Source organism: Dreissena polymorpha, chromosome 8, assembly GCF_020536995.1.
Source record: "Dreissena polymorpha isolate Duluth1 chromosome 8, UMN_Dpol_1.0, whole genome shotgun sequence".
Taxonomy (NCBI): domain Eukaryota; kingdom Metazoa; phylum Mollusca; class Bivalvia; order Myida; family Dreissenidae; genus Dreissena; species Dreissena polymorpha.
Genome location: NC_068362.1, coordinates 106,229,017 through 106,254,384, shown reverse-complemented (window position 1 = coordinate 106,254,384; position 25,368 = coordinate 106,229,017). Strand labels below are relative to the sequence as shown.

General features: G+C 34.1%; 1 protein-coding gene and 1 long non-coding RNA gene across 2 annotated transcripts in view; one reads left to right on the top strand and one right to left on the bottom strand.

Moving 5' to 3' along the window:
* Positions 1-2,754: 2,754 nt before the first annotated feature.
* The window catches only part of LOC127840796 (uncharacterized), a 43,895-nt gene continuing 21,281 nt past the window's right edge, over positions 2,755-25,368 (bottom strand). Inside the window, exons 2-4 of the mRNA XM_052369204.1 lie at positions 22,452-23,419; positions 2,854-2,977; positions 2,755-2,761 (exon numbers count right to left, since the gene is read on the bottom strand). Of these exons, the coding sequence (XP_052225164.1) occupies positions 2,755-2,761; positions 2,854-2,977; positions 22,452-23,419 (1,099 nt within the window). The remainder of the gene's footprint in view (positions 2,762-2,853; positions 2,978-22,451; positions 23,420-25,368) is intronic.
* On the top strand, positions 9,767-11,860 carry LOC127843042 (uncharacterized). The gene is made up of 4 exons (XR_008032060.1): positions 9,767-9,950; positions 10,422-10,503; positions 10,964-11,086; positions 11,470-11,860. It is a non-coding gene; the product is annotated as an uncharacterized LOC127843042 (long non-coding RNA).

Here is a 25,368-nt window from a genome sequence, read left to right as displayed (position 1 = left end):
CTATAGGAGTCATCTGCGAGTCATGATCATTGTTCCTGTGAAGTTTCATGATCCTAGGCCTTAGCATTCTTGAGTTATCATCCGGAAACCATCTGGTCGACGGACATACAGACATATGGACGGACGGACCGACATGAGCAAAACAATATACTCCCTCTTCTTAGAAGGGGGGCATAAAAAGAGAATTAGGCATTCGATCTCCAAGTGTGGATTAAAAGTGTTCACTGGTGACACCACATGTCTGCACATGTGTAGATACAGTTATAAAGACAAGGGCTATTTGTAAAACATGCATGCCCCCCATATGGGCTGTCAGTTGTAGTGGCAGCCATTGTGTGAATATGTTTTTTGTCACTGTGACCTTGACCTTTGACCTAGTGACCTGAAAATCTGTGGTGGTCATCTGCCAGTCATGATCAATATACCTCTAAAGTTTCATGATCCTAGGCCTAATTTTTCTTTGAGATAACATCAGGAAACCATTTTACTGTTTCGAGTCACTGTGACCTTGACCTAGTGACCTGAAAATCAATAGGGGTCATCTGCCTGTCATGATCAATGTACCTATGAAATTTCATGATCCTAGGCGTAAGACTTCTTAAGTTATCATCCGGAAACCATTTTACTCTTTTGAGTAACTGTGACCTTGACCTTTGACCTAGTGACCTGAAAATCAATAGGGGTCATCTGCCAGTCATGATCAATATACCTATGAAGTTTCATGATCCTAGGCCTAAGCATTCTGTAGTTATCATCCGGAAACCATTTGACTATTTCGAGTCATTGTGACCTTCCTCTTTGACCTAGTGACCTGAAAATCAATCTGCCAGTCATGATTAATGTACCTATGAAATTTCATGATCCTAGGCGTAAGCATTCTTGAGTTATCATCCGGAAATCATTTGACTATTTCGAGTCACTGTGACCTTGACCTTTGACCTAGTGATCTGAAAATCGAAAGGGGTCTTCTGCTAGTCAAGATCAATATACCTATGAAGTTTCATGATCCTAGGCCTAATTATTCTTGAGTTAACATCAGGAAACCATTTTACTATTTCGGGTCACTGTGACCTTGACCTTTGACCTACAGACCTCAAAATCAACAGGAGTCATCTGCGAGTCATGATCAATGTACCTATGAAGTTTCATGATCCTAGGCGTAAGCGTTTTTGAGTTATCATACGGAAACCATTTTTCTATTTCGGGTCACCGTGACCTTGACCTTTGACCTAGTGACCTCAAAATCGATAAGGGTCATCTGCGAGTCATGATCATTGTTCCTATGAAGTTTCATGATCTTAGGCGTCAGCATTCTTGAGTTATCATCCGGAAATCATTTTACCATTTTGAGTCACTGTGACCTTGACCTTTGACCTAGTGACCTGAAAATCAATAGGGGTCATCTGCCAGTCATGATCAATATACCTATTAAGTTCCATGATCCTAGGCCTAAGCATTCTGTAGTTATCATCCGGAAAATATTTGACTATTTCGAGTCATTGTGACCTTGACCTTTGACCTTGTGACCTGAAAATCAATCTGCTAGTCATGATCAATGTACCTATGAAGTTTCATGATCCTAGGCCTTAGCGTTCTTTAGTTATCATCAGGACACTATCTGGTGGACGGACAGAAGGACCAACAGGCCGACATGTGCAAAACGATATACCCCCTCTTCTTCAAAAGGGGGGCATAATAAGTGCCTTATGATTAATATGTCTCAATTATATTTCAATAAGATCTAAAAAAAGTATATAACTAGCATAATATGATTTTATTCTTTTAATTTTAAGTTTTAGAAATAGTTATATTAAAATTGTTTTTCTGAAATCAATGGACTTTTCGCACGAAAAAAATAAAAATCCCAAAATTACATTTTTTCCCAAATTGGCCATGAAAAGGCCTGGTAATTAAAACGTCTTTGTTACCTTCTGTATTCAGGTCATCCTTGTCCACCACATCCTCAGCATCCTTGTCCTGACTCGGCAGCGACTGTAGCAGCAAAATAGCTTGATGTTTTTCTTGTATGTATATTTAGGACTCACACAAATTTATATAAATGTAATGAAAATCAATAACAGATGTTCAACAGCATAAAATATGGCAAATTAATAAATCTCACATCAAGTGTTACCTTTTTGTAAACATTGCGTAAAATATCAATATATACTCCTCCAAAGATTACTTAAACAATTTCATATTTTATATAAAAAATATTCATCCATATACATTTCTTACATGGCATGATGTTTATAGAAATTAAAGTCTAAAAATAACCTCAGTTGCTATGTACATGTGCATCTATGTACAAATATTAAATTTTCAGTTGAAATGCTTTGTTTTTTTCATGCGAAGTTTACAAGAATTAAATTTTAGGACCATAATTACACAAATGTTATGACAACAATAACATAATATGCATAAGATCTAATGTTCCAACAAAAACCCTCATATTGTATAATAAGATAACAATATGTGTACATGTACATACATTATTTGTATCTTTCACTACACACTTAATGTTGTATTGTAACATCACACACTACTATGTTTGTATGCTAAACAACACATTGTAATTAAAATACTTATCACTAATTACAACAACTAATACATACATGTACACACTATTCCACTCTGAACACCAGGATGTTGTTGTTCCTGTACTGTCCCACAATGATGGAGGATGTAGTGCTGCTGTAGCAGACTGACTGTGGCAACCTCACTCCATCCTCCTCAGTAGCAAGATTAGCCAGCTTACTCTCTCCCTCCCAGTCCACCTGTAGTACAGTGTGGGACCAGTATCCACAGACCAGCACCTGGCCTGCAGGGGTCACATGTAGAGCAGTTGTGTACCTTAGTGCTGGGTCTGTGTATGTAGCCAGGAGTGTGCCATCCCTGGCCAGGGTGAGAAGCTTGTGCTTGTTGTAGCTGGTGATGTACAGCCTGTCTCCTGTGGGACTCACAGCACACTTGTATACTGCAAAACAGAGTAACATCAAGATATTGAATTACTGTAAATGTTAAATAATCTTATTAAACATACTGCAGTGATATTGTATTACGCATATGTTGCTATAAAGAGGCCTTTACACATCTAACATATATGCATACATTTCAATGATTCAATAGTTAAGCGTGACAATAAACTTCAGTAGCAGAGCTATTGTGTTTACGTTTGACATGTTGAAATGCGACTGGTGAGTTAGATATGAATTGAAGCAAAATTACACAGATGGAAACAATTACACATACAGAAACAATTGCACAGTTCAATCAACATGTTTATGTTACTATGTGCAGCATGAATAGATTTCCCACACATGTATACATGTGATAACTATGTACAGAAATTAGTGAAATCGACCAAAGCAGACATAATGCATGTGCCGTGTTACAACGTTTTTTGTGTTTTTTATAACAAGAAAAATAATATCACAACAGTTATTGACTTTGTTTTAGCTAGTTAGTTACAAAACCAATTTCAACAACAAAATGTTTAAATGAACATACTACTATAATTACAATGAAATTAATACATACATTTGAACACTTCATAAAAGAATACAACCACAAGAGTACCTTTGTTATATGGTGTTACGAAATTATTCAATTTATCAAACATATTGTACATGTACAATCATTAAACAACCACAAAATTAACATCAGGTCAGAAAGTGTCTCTTTCCCAGGAACTCAGTTTCTATTTATAGACATGTCATGTAGTGACAGTCAAAATACTTCATTACTCATGTTTATAAATCAATAATTCTGAATCTTCTTTTGGCTCCTGTAGCATTCAAAGGGCACATATGAATTATAGAATAATTACTTTATTATACATTAGGGGGTTTTCTATTATGTAAAAATGGCCTTAAAATGGACCCAAACCCAAACCAATATTGTAAAAAAATATTCCCAATTAAAAACAAGATGTGTTTGTGAAACACAATCTCCCCCTATATGATGTTTGACCTTGTAGGATGACCTTGACCTTGACCCTTCACCACTCGAAATGTGCAGCTCCTTGAGATACACACGCATTTCAAATATAAAATTGCTAGCTTCAATATTGCAGAAGTGACATTACATGCGCAAATTTGACCCATATATTTGACTTTGAAGGAAATGTAAAAGTGACCTTTCACCACTCAAAATGTGCAGCTCCATGAGATACACATGCATGCCAAATATCAAGTTGCTATCTTCAATATCGCAAAAGTATTCATAAAATAAGCGATTTGGGCCACATATATTTGACCTCTGACCTTGACGAATGACCTTGACCTTTCACCACTCAAAATGTGCAGCTCCATGAGATACACATGCATGCCAAATATCAAGTTGCTATCTTCAATATCGCAAAAGTATTCATAAAATAAGCGATTTGGGCCACATATATTTGACCTCTGACCTTGAAGGATGACCTTGACCTTGACCTTTCACCACTCAAAATGTGCAGCTCCTTTGACCTAGTGACCTGAAAATCAATAGTGGTCATTTGCCAGTCATGATCGATGTACCTATGAAGTTTCATGATCCTTGGCATAAGCATTCTTGAGTTATCATCCGGAAACCATTTTACTATTTCAAGTCACTGTGACCATGATCTTTGACCTAGTGACCTGAAATCAATAGGGGTCATGTGCCAGTCATGATCAATGTACCTATGAAGTTTCATGATCCTAGGCCTAAGCATTCTTGAGTTATCATCTGGAAACCATCTGGTGGACGGACCGACAGACCAACATGTGCAAAATAATATAACCCCTCTTCTTTGAAGGGGGGCATTATAATATATGCAATCAAAATTAATTAATTATAGACAACGCATTTTTACTTAAACTTTTCATTAGAAAATAGTGCAAAAAACAACAACAGTTAAAAAATGTATGTTATATGACACTCAGATCATGCATATTTATACATGTATGTAGCAATATTATTCAATAACATTTCAAAACATCAAACCCTCATTTCTAGCTTATCACTGAGGCACTTGGTTATTAGAATTTGAGTATGAAGTACCTCCTTTGAATTTAAACTGTATTGTTATTTGCATTTAATCAGTATATTTGCTTGTTGTTGTATTTATATAAAAGAAACATGCATTTTAATATCTTGCTATTACTTTTTTATAGGTGTTTGAAAGTGCTAATCAGTCATGATGACTCTTCAAGTCCACCAAGTTAGAGTAATTCCAGGGATCAGATTGAATGATTTCATGGGTAATGATATCAATATATATCGTCTCCAAAAATGGCTATTTATTCTTCATAGAGTTGTGCATTTATGTATATATTTATGTAGATATAATTTTAACTATACAGTAACATGCGTCTAGTTCAAAGATTCTTAAGATTAACAACCACTTTTTTAATATGGACGTGAATTGTTTTTGTGAAAACAAAACATAACATACTTTATGTGGTAGGACTAGGAAATCAATATTAACTTTATTGAAAACCATTCAAATTAACATTAAGATTAATGTATGTATAATAATAAACTTATTCATTTTAGCATCCAGGCTTATTGAGATACTCTCAAGTCTGTTTCCTGGGAAGAACCAGTACATAGCGTTTTTGTAAAGATCATGAGAACCCTCCCCAAGTAGGGATCAAACTTGTGGCCTCCCAATGGCTAGGCAGGCACCATATCTACAATGCCACAACAAGATTATTAAATAATACAATATATAAATAAATACTGTATACATGTATATAAGATTTATGTATTTCATTTATGCCAGGTCACATGCTGATGACACCAGTGTCGGTGATGGCAGCTCTGAAAGTGTCGGTGGGCAGGCATCTCCTGACGAGCATGAAATCTCCACAAATAACAAACAAGAGGGCCATGATAGCCCTGTATCACTCCACTGCTGAAGAAAAGGCTGAAACAAATATTCTGGCATGTGCAAATACTTAAATATAGGTCCTATTTAAGCACATGTACACTTTTGTGACCCCCTGGGCTGGGTCAAATTTAACCTCAGGGGCATAATTTGAGCAAACTTTGTAGAAGACTACTATATCTCACTACATACAAAATGTGGTAGCCCTAGGTCCTAGAGTTAAGGACAAGAATATTTTAAAAGTTTTCACAAAATAAGCAAGATATGAGCATATATAATGTTCAATTTTGTGACCGGCGGGTCAAATTTGACCCAAAGGGCATAATTTGAACAAACTTGGTATAAGAGGACTATAAGAATGATGTTACTGCATACCAAATTTGGTAGCAATAGTCCGAATGGTTTTTGACAAGAAGATTTTTTTTAAAGATTTTACAAAGTAGGCGCTTTATACGCATTTATTCAATTTTGTGACCCCCAGGTGCAGGGTCAAAGTTGACCCAGAGGCATCATTTGAACAAATGTGGTAGAAGTTTATTGTCTATACTTACCAAATTTGGTAGCCCTAGGCCCAATATATATGGACAAGAAGATTTTTAAAGTTTTCACAAAATAGGCCCCATTAGTGTAACCCCTGCGAAGATTTGTTCTAGAAATTGGAACGGTTCTGGAACTGTTCTAAAACATTAAGAACAGTTCTAGAATGTTCCATAGTCGCGTTCTAGAACTTATGTTCTAGAATTGTTCCAGAACTGTTTTCTAGAATAATTCCAGACATTTGTGGAACAAGGCTTAGTTCTGAAACTGTTCCAATAATATACAAGAACATTTTTAGAACATTTCTAGAACAAAATAAGTTCAAGAAATTTCTAAAAATGTTCTAAACTGTAGTTCTAGAACACATTTAGAACTCTTTAAGAACCAGTAAGTTCTACAAACATTCTAATGGGGAATAAGAACACATATAGAACAGGTCTAGAACCAAAGTCTACAATTGTCCTACAATTGTTCTACATATTTAAAATAAACTAGTTCAGACAATGATAATTTGACTTCTTTCAAATTATATTTCGAAACAATTTTCACATTGAAACTTTGCTTGTTGTGGTGTCTGCAAGATATTGCTGTCATATCATGAGATATATATATATCATACACAAACAGAGGACTAATGTTAAGGAGGAGTGTTTGTTGATAGGTCTGGGATACTTTGTCTTATTTCTAATCCTAAAACATTATGTGGGTACTCACTAGAAACAACGTTACGAGGCACTCCTATTGAGTATCCAAACATAAGCTTTTATGGAGAACTGGAGAAAATTATCCCTGAAATACCAAAAAGTACTTCTCCTTTAAGTCCTTACAAAATCTTCTGCTACACACATACATATACATGTATATAACTGACTATCATTTGTCACCAAATTACACATTATTTTTTTTTTTTTACTGTATCTGTTCGGAATTCTGCATATAATCTTGTGTTAATTAAAACACTAGGACTTCACAGAGTTCCTCAACATTCACCATCACAAGAATCTCAGAGAACTAAACTGGAATTAGGTGAATAACTACAGGAGCTTCTGGTAACTGTAATGGGTGGATTTCGTCCATCTTTTTCATAACATTATTCAGATATTTGTGTAGTTTTTCTACTTTAAATCTGTCTTCAATAGTGCGTAGAACGTGGCACTGGAAGTGTTTCATCATCAAAATACAGTTTCTTCACACGCTTCAGTGGACCTGGAAAAAAGACATATGAATGTATATTTTGAAACAAATATAAACTCTTTAACTCATTAACAGGTTTATAATTACAGAAACTTAATTCACAAGCAAATGATTGTGGTTTACAAAAATCAACATGTTCAAAGAAAATTAAATTCTGTACAGTATCAGGTTGTTTTGCTCCCAAGTAGTGTCCTTTCCCCTAGTTGTTTTGCCTCCCAAGTAGTTACCACGGCCATTCTACCTAATGTGTGAGCCACACTACCAAGTGTGAAACTACTTCTGGAAGGCAACATAATTCGGGCAAAATAACACTTGTTTTTTCGTTTTATGTAAACAAAGTGTTTTCTTCTGTAATGATGTTTTAGAAATATGCTTTTCTTAAAATTTCTGTAATTTACCTTATTCAGTCAGGCATTCCAGAATACAGAGTAAAGGTGACCAATGCCATTTTACTCTTGCATGTTATGAATGTTAATTTCACAAATTTTTAGATTATTTAATGTTTTGCCAAGTCTCGTCTTCTTGTAGTCATCGATAGATTAAAGTCTCATAATAAACTATTCCCGGGCCTCAAGAAGTTATTTTAGTGAGCATCACAGGTCTATAATCCCAGCCTGAAGTTGCGTGCAATGAGACTTTCAATGTAAACATTGAGCATTGTTAAATACTGAAATCACTTGCCTAGCTTGCAGTGTAATCTTCAAAAAAATAAGCATTGGTGTTTATGTGGTTTAAAAAAATGATAACCAGTTATAAAACAGAAAAAAAAAATGCTTCCATTTTCCTTATACTCGCCCTTCAGCAAATGGACCATTTATGAATTGTAATAACAGCTGTATTAAGAATAGTGTTCAGCCCACAATACACGTTGACTTACTTAACCCCTGTTTCGAAGTGTACAGTTAAATCCGGTAATCTTGCGTGTCCGGTAATCTTGCGCACTTCGCATTTGCGAATCTCGCAGACAACGAATGGTTTTCTTTAGTGATGAAAGATGGAATTTCACATTTTAAAGAATTAACGGATTTAAAAGTTACGTATTCCATGCAAAATTAAATTCGATCATTACATTTAAACACCGGTTGCGTCATCCCTATACATCTTAAACACTGGCCTTCTTACGAAAAATTCAAAATGAATCACAAATTCCCGGCAATCTTTAGCGTTTTCATACTTTAAATTAAGAATTCATAAATCCAACGTGTAATTAAGCATTCCATTGCACAATATCCGATCAGTTATGGTATTTTTTGCCATGAAAATATATCGCATCAAACGACATAGTCATCATTTCCCGCCATTCTGTCAAACCAATTTGGTATGATCTCCGCATGCGCAATGGCCTAGTTTTGATATTTTCTGTACACTATGGAAGCATGATCGTGGTATCAAACCTGTTATGCATTTTTTTTCATGCATACCGGTACTTTTTTATTACATTGTTGTAATTGTCCACTATTAATAGTGATTATATTTTTTGATTTGTAGTGAACAAAAACTGCACTAGAAATCCACATTTAATTTCAATGGTTTTGCAAACTGATTTTTAAAATATTTTTCTGGAATGTTTTTTGTCAATAATTGGACACCATATGTCTACAATTTTGCCTAAACAAGGTCATTATACAAAGTGCGCAAGATTACCGGACACTGTGATAGATTGAAAATGAGGTGAGTCATGTTTGTTTTGAAATCAAATCGGACAGTTCTTCACTGAATTAATCAGCTATTTTTGTGTTAATAAGCACATGAACTTATAATTTTCATAATAAATTTAGATATTATGTTGCCAATTTATAAAAGAACATGTTTTTAAACCAATTGACCCTTAACTGCGCAAGATTACCGGACAGCATCGTAAGAACTCTCTGTCTGGTTGATTATTCTTTATCACATATCAAGCAATGGTACTTACCATTTTCCGATACATGAAGATGGTTATCCTTTCGATGTGTCATTGAAGATATGAATTTAGTAAGGAGGGATTAATTTTAAGTTGGAAAATTAAATTCCAAAGCTTATTTCAGCACCGCATCATACGGGTCTCTGAAAATCTACCCAGCCTAACCTCATATGTAAGAGATAATTTCATTGGCCAAAATTAACAAAACAGAGCTGACTGGTTTTTTATTTTATTTACGAAGACTGTCAGCGGAGCAGCATTAACAAAAAACAGTCGGGTGCATATAAGCGCGCTTTTTTTAAATGGCAGACGTTATTTTCTTGTTCAATCGCGTTATGAGCTTTATCGAACCACAAAATGTAGTCGCACCCAAAATAGATGTTGCTCACTACCAGGAGGGAGATCTCATCAAAGCCACTTACCAAAAACAAACATACGATGCGGTGATCAGTGAAATCCATCGTAAGTAAATTCGTTTGATAACCAAACTTTTTGGTACCAATCTAAAAGGTTCTTGAATGGGATGAACACTTTTTTATGACTGAAAGCGTTAAGCCCGCCTCGTCACTAATGTTAATAAATTCCTGCCGGAGAATACCGCAAAATGATATTTCAGTTCGCTCAACGCGGACCTATTTGACGAGGCGGTGTCTCGGTTAACAATGTCCCCTAAAAAATGTCCATATTTCAATCGCCATAGAGCAAGTATATTTCACTTACTGTTTATAACACTGTGTATTGATAAAAAACACAAAGTATTGAAATAAATCAATATTAAAGTTAAGGGGTCTCCCTGATCATTGTTAAACAATTTGTTGTAAATAGTACAGGTTCGGGCAATCATATTTTCGGATAACGAAAAATAATCTTGTAAATAAATATATTTATTATCATAATAATAATATTAAAATTTGTATTTACTGTTGATTACAGATGACGAGGTTTCTCTTAAAGCAAGCAAAGCGACCGCCTAAGCATGCTTTCGAGGCAACTTAAGATAGGAAAAAAACTCAAGGTAGGTATTATTTTCAAGGCATGTTCACAGTTCAGTGACAGGCAGGCAGTCCAAAATTACAGGCTTTAATATTTATGAATGTGAGTTGGACACTTAAATGAGACTCAAGAAATTCAATTTGCCTCCATTGAATAAGTGTTATTTTAAGTATTTTTTTATCAGTTGGTCAACACTGCCTATAGATATATGATTTTTTCCCTGTTATAAATGAAACATGAACACATTGTTCACCGTTATCCAATTTCACACTCACTCACTAGCCAGGGGTGAGTGAATTTATTTGAAAAAAAAAATCTGATGAACAAACGTTCGATAACATTAGCTAATTGTTTGTATGAGTAACTACTCAGACTAGCCAGAATTTCCAAATGTGAAATTTGATGGACTAAAACAAAGTATTCATGATCGCAAGACACAATGCTCAAGTTTGGTTTTCAACACATTTCATAAATGATTTTAGAGTTCAGTGATCAAACACCAACAGAGCCTCGTGATAAGTTGCCTGTAAAGAGGAGCATGATCCCATCAGATGCCTCCGAAGAGATTGACCTGACGATCAATGCTGCAAAGCAAAATCTCAGTTGTATGTTGGTTGTCTAATACTTTTTATTTTAATCCCTTAGAAATATATAAAATCCAGTATTTAATGCGTTCAAATCATAAAAACCTGCAACAGTGTCTTGAATATATTGCGTTCGTATTTAAGTTGGTGCTGAATGTCAAATTGTGTTATCCATCACCAGTTTACTTACAAGGTTTGCTGTATTGAAGCATTCTCAATTTGAAAATACTAATGTTGTGATCAAATGTGTAATAATTTGTTTGAATACTTTGATAATAAGTACACTCAATATTGACTTAATAAAAAAGACGTTATGTCTATATTTGTAATACTGTCCAGCTGGATCATTTAGACTTCTTGTTTAGTTTAAGATGTGACTACATTTGTTATCTAAATGATTTCAGAGCAAAGTGCTCAAACACCTACAGAGCCTCGTGACAAGTTGCTTGTACACAGAAGAGCCTGATCCCATCAGATGCCTCCGAAGAGATTGAAAAGAACTGTTTACGGACATTTTCAGAACTGTTTTAGAACATTTGTTCCAGACTTATTTGAAGCAACCCTTCGAAACTGTTCTAAACATTTCTAGAATTGTACTGGAACACACCGGCTAGAACTGTTCTGTAATCATACTGAAAATGTTCTAGAATTATTCTGGAACAGTTGTTGAACGTTAAATGAGAAAAAATTTCTAGAACAATTCTATAACAGTTCTGGAAATTTATTCAAGAAAAATTCTCGAATAGTTCTAGAACGATAGTTCAAGAATTGTTCTAGAACAGTTGTTGAACGTTAAATGAGAAAAATTTCTAGAACAGTTCTATAACAGTTATGGAAATTTATTCAAGAAAAATTCTGGAATAGTTCTAGAACGATAGTTCAAGAATTGTTCTAGAACATACCTTTAGAACTGTTTCAGAACAAATTGTTCTAGAAATTATTCTCATTTCACGTTCAACAACTGTTCTAAATCGTTCTAGAGCATTTTGGATGATTCCAGAACACTTCTAGTCATTAGTTCCAGTACAATTCTAGAAATGTTATAGAACAGTTCTAAAAATCTTCGCAGGGGATGTTCAGTTTTGTGACCCCCCGCGCAGGATCAAATTTGACCCAAGGGGCATAATTTGAACAAACTTGGTAGAGAACTATTAGATGTCACTACATACCGAATTTGGTAGCCCTATGCCTTGTAACACTTTTGTCCTAGTGAGCTGACTGAATTCAATTCAAACTATCATACATGTAGGGATGCTCTTAAGCCTTGGTTATTTGGTGGTCAGACCGATGTTAAAACGGTCACGAACTGCTTGTTTACTGGAGTTAGGATAAAATACTCCAATTAGACAGGGTGATGGAAAGTTTTGTTTACTTGCTGAGATCACGTTTTCTGGAACATGACCGTTTATATAAGCATTTATATAAGCATAAGTATAAAAGAGGGGTATTTTTAAAACAAATAGAGCCATTATTGATAGCAACTCGCACAGTAAACAGCATAATTTTACGGCTTTACGTTAAGTGCAGGAGAGACAGACATTTACTTTCTGGACGGATTATATTTGTGTTGGAGTATTTTGTTTCTTTCTTGTTTTGATCTTGTTCAATTTCTTAATAAGAATTACATACATTTACAATACAAATAAGAATAATATACATTTACAATACCACATATACAAACATTTTAAACAAAGAAAAAAGACTATATATGCTATAAAAAGACTTGTTGCTTTCTTTCACAAACTGATGAGTAGTTAAACGAACCTCGAACATTTAAGTAAAATCCAAAAATTACACAACGCGACTTAAACAAACCTTTGAACACTAATATATTCACAAAAGGGTAGAAGTTCCACAGCCTTATGGTTAAAGGACAAGAAGATTTTTAAAGTGTTCACAAAATAGGCACTGTATAAGCATATAATCAATTTTGTGGCCCCCAGGGCAAGGTCAAATTTGACCCCTGGGGCATAATTTCAACAAACTAAATAGAGGACTATACAATGTCACTACATACCAAATTGTGTAGCCCTAGGCCTAATGGTTATGGACATTTTTTTTTTAAGTTTTCACAAAATAGGCATTATATAAGCATATGTTTAATTTTGTGACCCCCGGGGCAGGATCAAATTTAGCCCCAGGGATAAAATTTGAACAGATTTGGTAGAGGACTATTAGATGTCACTACATACCAAATTTGACAGCCCTAGACCGGATGGTTATGGACAAGAAGATTTTTTAAGTTTTCACAAAATAGACCTTATATAAGCATTTGTTCGACTTTGTGACCCCAGGGCAGGGTCAAATTTGACCCAAGGGATAACATTTGAACAAACTTGGTAGACAACTATAAGATGTCACTACATACCAAATTTGACAGCCCTAGGCCCAATGTTTATGGGCAAGAAGATTTTTAAAGTTTTCACACAATAAGCTCCATATAAGCGTATGTTCAATTTTGTCAACCCCAGGGCAGGGTCAAATTTGACCCTAGGGGCATAATATAAACAAACTTGGTAGAGGACTATAAGATGTCACTACATACCAAATTTGGTAGCCCAATGGTTATGGACAAGCCCTTTATAAGCATATATTCAATTTTGTGACCCCCGGGGCAGTTTTAAATTTGACCCCAGGGGCATATTGAACAAACTAAGAAGAGAACTATTATATGTCACTGCATACCAACTTTGGTCGCCCTATGCCATACGGTTATTGACAAGAAGATTTAAAAAAAAAATCCCACAGTAGGCCTTATATAAGCATATGTTCAATTTTGTGACCCTCGGAGCAGGGTCAAACACCACCCCAGGGGCATAATTTGAACAAACTTGGTAGAGTACTTTAAGATGCCACTACATACCGAATTTGGTAGCCCTATTGGCCCAATGGTTATGGACGAGAAGATTTGTAAAGTTTTCACAAAATAAACCCTATATAAGCATATGTTCAATGTTGTGACCCTGGGGAAGGGTCAAATTTGTCCCCAGCTGAATAATTTGAACAAATTTGGTAGAGGACTATTAGATGTCTCTACGTACTGATTTGATATCCCTATGCCCAATAGTTATGGACGAGAAGATTTGGAAAGTTTTTACAAAATAGGCCTTATAAAAGATTTTATTTTATTTAGAGACCCCCGGAGCAGCGTCAAATTTTACCCCAGGGGCATAATTTATAAAAATTTGAAAGAGGTTTACCCCAGGAACATTCCTGGGAAATTTCATCAGAATTGGACCAGTAGTTTAGGAGAATAAGATGTTTAAAGGAAAAGTTAGCGCACGGATGGACGCATGACGGACACAGGACCATGATATAAGCCCCGCTGGCCTTTGGCCAATGCAGCAAAAAATCAGAAATAACCATCAAATATGTTAATGCCTCAGACGATAAAATCATGTTTTATAGTGGCTTGCCAACTTTCGTTATTGTTAATTCTTTGTTTTTGACATCGATTGTTTTTGGTGCCTACGAGTTATGTTCTGAATAAACTGAAAACTGTTAAGATTGAGAAGGGCGTAAAAAAAGTTGACCTGTTGATGAGATTCAATGACATAATAAAGAAATTATTTGAATAGTGATGCAACAAAATGAGAAAAACCCTCTTCATTGCAAGTACTGTATTGATAAATAAAACATTTGTTACTTTTGAATGAGTTGTATCTTTTCATTGTATTGTTGTTCTTTGAGTGCTATAATGTACAGTCACATGTGACAGTAACATATACTTTCAAATCACATATATCACAGGCCATATAAGTATAGATTGATATATTTATCACAACAGTCCATATTTATTTCCCAATTAATTAAAACTAAACAATTGGCCATGTGTTTATATAATGAACCAACAAAGACTTGAAGAATAATATGAAAATAGTTTTTATTGTTACTGTGCCCATATGAATTTATAAGTGTATTTCTTTGATGTCAAAATGAAACACTTCCGGTATCTGTAAAAAAAACTGTTGGAATTATTTTTGGTTCAATATAAATGAGTATATATCTATTTACATAATTTTGCAGACATTTATACAAATTAAGGGATACAGTGATATTGCTCATTTTTAGAATTTTCCACTTTTACCACAATTATTCCTAATTTTAATTGTATCTCTATTGATTGTTTAACTATATATTATATGAAGAACAAAAATTAAGGAGACACTCATCGAAAATATTCATTAAAAATAATCCAAGCAATTTAATTTCACGTGATTAAATCACAGGGCTCGACATTAAAGGCAATCCGACTGTCCGGGACAACCAAATTGTTAGTCCGGACAAGTTAATAAAGAATTTGCTAGTCTGACGGGACAAGTGGTCATTATAATTGTAAAACTTAAAAAAATGCCTTTAAAGCCATTCTTTCTGTGGAGATATCACTCAACTTTTCCGAGTATATTTTGTATACGCTTAATCGTCGAAGCCTGAGATATTCCGATAGTAATACATGTACTACACTGTACTGTTCACAAGGGAAGCAACCCTTAACATTTTTTTCTTTGCCAAGATAACAAGAATATTCTCCCTTGTAAAGAATAAGCATTTTACTACACCGGTACACACCGATTTTACAGACAATTAACGTAGTGACGTCCTCTCTATGTATAGAATGATTTTTTTTTAATATCAGTTAAGTACTGTACATATACATCACTTTTAACATTTTTTGTTTGATGTTGGCAACACACAAGTTTTTGTCAGGTACTATGGCTTTGTATAATGTTTAAAAATCAATAATCTTGAGTTTTCATGTTATTCTAGTCATTTCTTTTTTTATTCAAATTGCCTACAATTATGTTTACATGTATTTTGAACTATTCATTAGTCTTTATGATTTGAGCATTTTGCATTATTTCATTATTTTGCTGAGTACTGAGCAGAATAAGATATAATGGTCAGGACAAGTTGCTTTTTGGTCAGGACAAGTGAAATTATGGTCTACTTGTCCGACTGGACAAGTGGCTTCAAAAGTTAATGTCAAGCCCTGAATCATTGTCAGTAAAAAACATTAATATTAACCCACTGGAAATAAAATCAGAATCTTAAAGCAAGCAGACGAATAAGGCACTTACTTAATAAATTAAATCTTGTTGAGAGGCACAAAACATTTGATCTAGAAAGACATTCTCCTAGCCGAGTTGTCGTTCGTGCCTCAACATACAACATCTCTGCAGCGGGTTCAATTCCAGAAATCTTGGCGAAGCACATCAAAGTAATTTTACGCTCTTTCATGGAAATAACTAGGACACCAAGCATAATATTTTAAGTAATTACCTTTAAAAACTGCATATATTGTTAATTTATCGAGATATTTAATAACAATTATGAGAACAATTTTCATGCCCATTTACGCAGATAGCATCACTCCGCTAAAATGTAAACCAAGGCCGAAATGGTGATGAAAAGCAAGTGTTAATCTACAAACACATTGAAAGTTTCGTGTATGTTTATATAAATGTGTAATCAAATGAATTAGCTAATTATGGGAACATATCGTAAGTTTGCAATTTGGATAGATAGATAATAATTATTTTTTATAATTAATAGTGTATCATTGTATGAAGATAATGATGAATGTTTTTGTTTTGTTTTGTTCTGCTTATTTGGCTAGGCTGGTCTTGGTTATTGCTCTGTCATATATTTGTATACTACCATGTGCTTAATAACCACTTTGCCATGCTTATTTTATGTCTTTAATTGTCTTCATTAATTTGTAAGCTTACGGTTTAGATTAGCGCAAATGTCTCAGTTATCATTTATAACTATTAGGTGCTTATCATTTTGCTTTATCTTTTGCTTTGTGTTGCTTATTTGGCTAGGCTGGTCTTGGTTATTGCTCTACCTCATATATATATATATATATATATATATATATATATATATATATATATATATATATACTATGTGCTTCTAAGGACAGCATTTTTTTTTAATTATTATGTTTTACGGGAGCGCCGACCCTATTTTTCTACAAATAAAAATAAAAGTCACTTCGTTTTTTTAATTTACATTTCACCCGCCGACCTGGTATTTTATCCAAAACTAGAAAAAAAATTGCGGAGATTGCCGAAAGTGTTGCTCAAAATTTGTTTATAATACGGGTTGTTTCGTTGTGCCAAGTCGACTTTTAAAGCGTCAGCGATTTTCATTAGCTATTGCAGCCAATACCACAGGCTATTAGCCAATCAGTGAGTATTTAACAAATGATTTTCATATTGCATTTCCGAAATGACAGACATTAACAACAACAAGACGAATGTAGCATATTGTAAAATCACATGAATTAAAAACGGAGCAAAAACAATTTCAATTAGAACAGTTACTCTAGAAAAACAACATTGTTGATATCATGCCCATATTATGTGATACGAAATTAAAAATAATTAGAGTTTTTGCACAGGTGTCACCATCAATTACTTTCGGTGTGTTTAAATGATTTGGGAAGGTTTAATAAATGTGCGTATTTATTAAAATGTAGATCCTGTAATGTTTTTATAAAACTTTTTTTTTAGATAAAAATCAACATCCCGAAAATGTCCATGAAGTACTACTTCACGTTTCTTTATAATGAACATGAGGACTGAACCGCAGGTACTTGCATCAATAATCCCATTCTCCACCCACCCATATATATTGTTTATTTAGAAAAAAAAATATTCAACACAGCTTCTGAAGAAAATTAGATTGGGTCCCGATGTCTGCATGTCCGTCAAAGTCACAAGAAAGTTTTAATTATTTTTCTTAGCAAATAAACATGCTTATTATTCTTCATTAACTTAAAACAAAACATTTTTTCCATATATTAAACTGTATAACTATTTTTATATCAACATTTTAACCATTTTTCCGGTACCTTTACCAAGTTAGGTCAGTTTAAATCAGTTCATTTAATTGAATTTCTACAGACGAAACCAAAGTTTTGACTTTCAAAATGTCATGAAAAAGCAAATGGAATTTATTTTTTAAATATTTGATCAGTTTTGTAAATCAGAAATACATCTTTAATGTATTTTTCAAAAATGAGTTATTATTTAGCCGAAATATGATTTTCTATCAACTGTACATAATGTTTTCATACTGCAGGATTTGTTCTGCAAGGAATGCAAGTAAATTTTTCACACCTCAGGCTCTGTTGATAAAATGTGCTCAATTGGCTCTATGTATTTGTTCCAAGGGTTATTATTTTTTCACATTTATATAGCTCTCTCTGCTTATTATATATCCAAGAAAATGTCATTGCTGTTTCTCCTTAAAATAATACAGACAACACATTCATACGAATTTTCATTTGAACTTAAACTGTGAATAAGAGAGGAACAAAATAATATGTGCAAAAGTTTACAACATTTTATTTTGACAATACTGTGAGTCTTTTACGAAATTATTAAAATAAAATACTATTTTAAAAATATACAATTACATAGTTCAACAGTTGTTTTCTATATATAATTAATATTGCGCGTGAATTATATACAGTCAGCAGAGTAATTCTACTAGAATAATTAAAATACTTGCTACATGTACTATTTAATTCTTTATACGGCTTTCACTTATGAAAATGTTCAATGAAATAAATCTAGGTTTCTAGGTATATTGTGTCTTTTACCTCAATAATTTGTAGGGGCTAATGTGAAGCCAATGGACATGATACAAAAACTACGAAGATTACCACCATACAATGTCACATACAAAATAATTATCACCTAACCCATGCTTTTTGAGAGAATAAGATTGTTTAAGCTCCTTATTATATAAGTAAATATTAATCATGTGAAACAAGAAAGAGTTATTTTTTACTCCAAATGTTTGATTTGATCACACCTAGAAGAAGAAAACACTAACATGTTACACCAAATATTGAACCCCAGACCCTTGCTGTTTCTGTGTTGTTAGGGATTATCAAATACCTTATTAGTCTATATAAATCAGTTGACCCCTGAAGCGCAAACAGTTTTGACCACGGAGACATGCTTTGAGGAAACTTAGCAAAGAACCACTATATGGTTGGCATGCAACGTAATAAACCAATGGGCCTTACGGTTTCAGAGAATAATTATATTATTTATATTTATAAGCAAAACAGTAACCCCTAGGGAGCGCATAATTTCTGCATTATTTGAACAAACTTCAAAGAGAACCTCATAACGATGTTACACACCAAATATTGTATTTGTCTGATGCCCCTTGTGTTCACTTTACATATATAAACACTATAACTCTCTCTGAATATAAAATAAAATGCAGCACATGTTTTTATAAGTCTATAACTCTTGGTTTCTTAAATGAAATATTCACATTTTATGAACTAGAACTTTCACTACACAAAGTTTGAATCAAGATCAATTCAAGCAAAGTCTGATTAGGATCCAAAGTGTTCGGTTTAAACTCTTTAGAAGTGATGACTAAATGTTGAACAGTTTGGATCCTGATCAGACTGCTCTTTTTGGAGCAAAAATGGTCGCAATCGCCCTAAGGTTCAAGTTCCTGTTACTTGGCTCATTTTTTTTCTCATGATTGATACAAATTATGATGATATAAAGCAAGTCTGTTGTATATTAAAGAGTATTTTTAGTGTGCATATTCCACCCATGGATGAAAGTTACAAAGTTGGTTGTTATTTAAAGATATTAATCCATGTAAAAAGTTTTCAAGTCTTTTTTATTTAAGTCAAATGCATGCTATATTTGTTATAAACCTACATATGATATACACTCAACAAAAGTTTAAAGATCACTATAATACACTACACACCTGGCGTGTTTTTTACAGTCTCTATTGAAGCAATATAGCATAATACCTGCGAAAGGTGCTTTTACCTATAAATATATATAAAAATATGTTTACTACTATTATAACAAGATGCGTTTGTGAAACACAATGTCCCCCTATATGACGTTTGACCTTGAAGGATGACCTTGACCTTGTGAAGGATGACCTTGACCTTTCACCACTCAAAATGTGCAGCTCCATGAGATACATATGTATGCCAAATATCAAGTTGCTATCTTCAATATTGCAAAAGTATTTATAAAATAAGTGATTTGGGCCACATATATTTGACCTCTAACCTTGAAGGATGACCTTGACCTTGACCTTTCATCACTCAAAATGTGAAGCTCCATGAGATACACATACATGCCAAATATCAAGTTGCTATGTTCAATATTTCAAAAGTTATTGCAAAACTTTACTGTAAGGTTAAAGTTTTGCGACAGAAGGACAGACAGTCCAAAAACAATATTACCCCGATCATTCGATCCGGGGGCATAAAAAGTATTAATTAAGGACATTCGAATTTACACCCCACCGTCCCTTTTTCTCGTATTGCTTTCTATTATTAAACTCATCCTCTACAATTGCGAAGAATACCTAAAATATCCTGTTATATGTAATCAAGTTTGTTTAAATGTGTGTACTTTGATGCATTGCTGAACTTTCTGAATATCCTGAATAATGATATTGACATTGAACAAAACAAGGACATCCACTACTGTATCAGCAATGCAGGTCTTTCTTCAGAAATGTGCACAAGGGAAAATATGTGTGATTTACAGGGTACTGGGTTACTCCTTTGAATTTATTTGATGTTAGGCACTTAACCAAATGTTACTGTACTTAAGAAAGTGCAATAATTGAACAAATATATATTATAACTAATCAGCCTTTAAAAACCTGATGACTCTTTAATGTCTTTCATGGTATTGAAGAATTACAGCAACACAAATTGGTGAGATAAAGTAATAAATTAAAGATTCAGGCACTAAAGTGCTTAAAGAGCCGGGGGAAAAGGCATGAGTATTACAAGTATTGCAATTTATTATTTATTTAAAAGATCATGTAAAGGTTAATTTGATTCTGTGCAGTTTTGATTCTGTACTTTTTTGACAGATTGTCATATTTCTCTTATATAATTTTGTATTTTGAAACATTATTCCTAAATGAACTTGTAAGTGTATGATAGATGCTTCCAGTTGTCCCCTGTCAGGAAAAGCATGGGACAATGAAATGTATATTGTTAAAACAACAATTACAAAACAACTGTACTGATGTTGGCCTGCAATTTATTTTAACATGTATTTTTTACCATAGAATTAGTTTGAGTAAACATCTTCAGGGTCTATGTGTATAAAACTGGCATTGCATTGGTAAAACATTAACAGACTGTTTACTTTGGTCAATACTTATATTCAACATTTCTCATTCACTCAATATCTTGTCAAAGCAGCAACTAATTATTGATGCTTCTGTATAATTTTGTATTATTTTCTAATACAGATATACAGCTTTGACTCATTGTTAATATTGCAATATGTTCATTTAGTTAAATATGTGCATGAAATAAAATTTAATAGCACGCGCCCAGTTGTAAACTTCAAATACTATCAGATAAAGCAAAGCTGATTGGCACTGACATTTTGAATATGCGACTATGATCATGTGACTAAAAGTAACATGCGGTAGAAAGTAGTCCGTGAGCCCACGACAAAGGTGAATGTAATGAACCGTAGTGTAAGAGAGTGCTAGAAGGAGTGCTGTATTCGAAGAAGAACCCGGTCAATTAATTTTGTCAGTGGACATTAAAAATAAACAACACAACACTGAACTTACTATGAACAATCACAACACTCTCACACAGTATTATAAAGAAGATATTTAAACCAAAAAATCAGTTAAAAAACATAATAATGTATTTATCGTAAAATCAAGAAAATAATGTACTAAGTTAACTGTTATGAAATTGCTGTTAAAACAATTTTTCTTTCAGAAACTGATAGTCAAGTGTGACAGTGACAGAAGAATATCAATCAATATTTAAAATAAACCCACATTACTGAGGTGAATGAATCAATGAAATACTTGACAGGAACGTAATAAATGTTGGGAATCAATTGCATAATGCAACAGGCACAGTTTTAAAAGCAGAAAGCTTAATTATCAGTGGTGCTAAACTTTTACTGATGAAAAGCTTTTGGTTGCAAAGTTATATGGCAATACAGCATTAAAATACTAATGTACACAAACTAGTATATAAGTATATCAATCAATAAAGAAATACCTGTATATATAAAAATTCAAATGAACAGTAAATATTACGATTTCAGAGATCTGAGATGCATAACTTGTTTTCGTTTGGTTCGTTTACTTGTTACCCGATTCCTACCTGAATGTGAGACAACTCTTGTTTGCCCTTAGTTTCAAAAAGACCGAATATTTGTTGTTAAGAACATATCGGTCCATTTAGTCAATAACGAAATTCCCCAATGTGCCATTTTATCGATTTTAAAAATATCAATTTGACGAGACTCTTTTTCTTAAAATGGCTAGAAAATCTCTGTACATATCACACATGTTATTAGGATGAATCCACCATGATTCTTACCTATGAAATCAGCTGATGAATCTTCATAAAGTCTGCAGACCAGTTTGCCACTCAATGTGAACTTGTACAGAGCAGTATCAGAGCAGATATATAGGTCACCCTGGTTGTGGGCAATACCTGGACAATAATGTTGTAACTTAAGCTTCCTGCCTTTGGCGAGTTGGCTCTGGCTTACTGTGATAAACTGGACCTCATCATGCACAGCCACTGCAATCTCAGTGGGTGTGATAAGACACATGTCCAGTGGCTTATCCCTCACATCCAAGTGGCTCACCACACGGTACTGTTGGTTCAGAAGCTTGACATTTTTATTTTCCCTATCTGCAACCAGGACCTGTCCATTTGGGAGAGCACATACTGCTTCTATCATGCATGTGTCTGAATCACTTGGCATTTTTACATTGTGCACAGACTTCCCATTCACAGTGAAAACATGGTTTGAAAAGTTCTCTTTTATGAATATATCAGATTGTTGTATATTTTCCAGACATTTTTTACTGGCAATAAAAGAGAGTTCAGGTTTACCCAGTACTTTCGGTATGGCTACATGGAGATGGAACAATTCATAGTGAAGTCTAATGCAGCTGTTTTTCACAACCTTGAGAGGAGCTTGTTTCAGGTTTAGCTCTTCTTTCTTCTCCTTAATAGTGCTTTTCTCAAAAGCTGCTAATAAATATTTGATTTTCTCACGCATGTCAATGACTGTGTATTGCATATGTTCATGTGTTGTATTAACTGTGCTGGTTTCACATTCGCGTAAATACGATACTATATTCACACGCAAACCATCCACAATAAGCCTCTCGTGTTCTTTGTATGAAACCTTAAGAGACTTCATTCTGTCCTCCTGATACGTCTGACATTGTTTCATTTGTGAAAGAGTATTTTCCGTGCTGACAGACAGGTTCTTGAAGTCTCTTGACTTCCCTCTGGCAGCCTGAGGTAATAAAGTTACTTGTAAGCATCGTCTGAAAAACAACCACACAGGAGACAGTAAGTGATTGAATAGTAATCAACTGACCAATAACCAACTGTTTACCCCGAAACAATATTAATTATAATACAAATTTAAAGGGACATTTTAACAAAAAAATATTTAGGCACATACAATAACAATGCATGTTACATGTACATCAATTCACATGTTAGTTTTCTAGAGGCAATACTATATTGATTGTTATTAAAATAAAAATATATAAATACAAATGTATCTTTCTACTGTGTGTTTGGGAAATAATGCAAACCGCATTGAACAACAAATTCTGCATTAATTCATTTTACTACGGTTGCACTAAGGTGACATCACCGCTCCAAAAAAAAAAGGTCGCCAAAAAAAATTAACTCGGGGTAACACAAAATAAGTCTGTTTTCAGGAGTTTTTATTTTTTTGGCGACGGGAAAACAAAAGTTCTGTTTTCACGTCTTTTTTTTTTTGGAGCGGAAAACACAAGTTCTGTTTTCCCTTCTCTTTTTTTGTGAGACTTGAAAACACAATCGCTTTATTGTGCGCACAAGATAATCGGCCAATCACAGACGCGGATAATATGGAGGGAACATTTGAAAACGTCCTAAAGGCAAGTTCTGATAAAACAAAATATACTACTACTACTACTTCTACTACTACTACTACTACTACTACTACTACTACTACTACTAGTAGTAGGAAAACATAACTTGTGTTATCCCGACTTTTTTTTTTTGGAGCGGTGATGTCACCTTAGTGCCACCGTATTATACTGATATAACCACGCTTTAGTAATGTCATTACTAGAATGCATGTGTATAACATAAATTTAACTCATCATTATTATACTGATTAAAGTGCCACAGGACAAAGTGTGTTTTTATTAAGACATTCAGTGTTTTCAGTGTTTCATATTGAAACAAGGGCTGTTTGTAAAACATGCATGCCCCCCATATGGGCTCTCTGTTGTAGTGACAGCCATTGTGTGAATATGTTTTTTGTCACTGTGACCTTGACCTTTGATCTAGTGACCAGAAAATCTATAGGGGTCATCTGCCAGTCATGATCAATGTACCTATGAAGTTTCATGATCCTAGCCATAAGTGTTCTTGAGTTATCATCCAGAAACCATTTTACTATTTCGGATCACCGTGACCTTGAACTTTGACCTAGTGACCTGAAAATCAATAGGGGTCATCTGCGAGTCATGATCAATCTACCTATAAAATTTCATGATCCTAGGAATAAGCGTTCTTCAGTTATCATCCGGAAACCATTTTACTATTTTGGGTCACATTGAACTTGACCTTTGACCTAATGACCTGAAAATCAATAGGGGTCAGCTGCGAGTCATGATCACTCTACCTTTTAAGTTTTATGATCCTAGGCCTAAGCGTTCTTGAGTTATCATCCGGAAACCATTTTACTATTTTGGGTCACCGTGACCTTGACCTTTGACCTAGTGACCTGAAAATCAATAGGGGTCATCTGCGAGTCATGATTAATCTACCTATCAGTTTCATGATCCTAGGCCTTAGCGCTCCTGAGTTATCATCCGGAAACCATTTAACTATTTCGGGTTACCGTGACCTTGACCTTTGACCTAGTGACCTCAAAATCAATAGGGGTCATCTGCGAGTCATGATCGATGTACCTATGAAGTTTCATGATCCTAGGCCCAAGCGTTCTTGAGTTATCATCCGGAAACCACCTGGTGGACGGACCGACAGACCGACCAACAGACCGACATGAGCAAAGCAATATACCCCCTCTTCTTCGAAGGGGGGCATAATAATTCTTATGAAATGGCAATCTTGGTATAAAATAAAATATGTTTTTGCATAAGCCATTAATATGTCTCTTTTACTATAATATTTTTATTTTTTTTAAGGTTATAAATTATGAGAACTTAATTCCTCTTCACTAATTGCTTTCTTGCATTAATTGGTATTA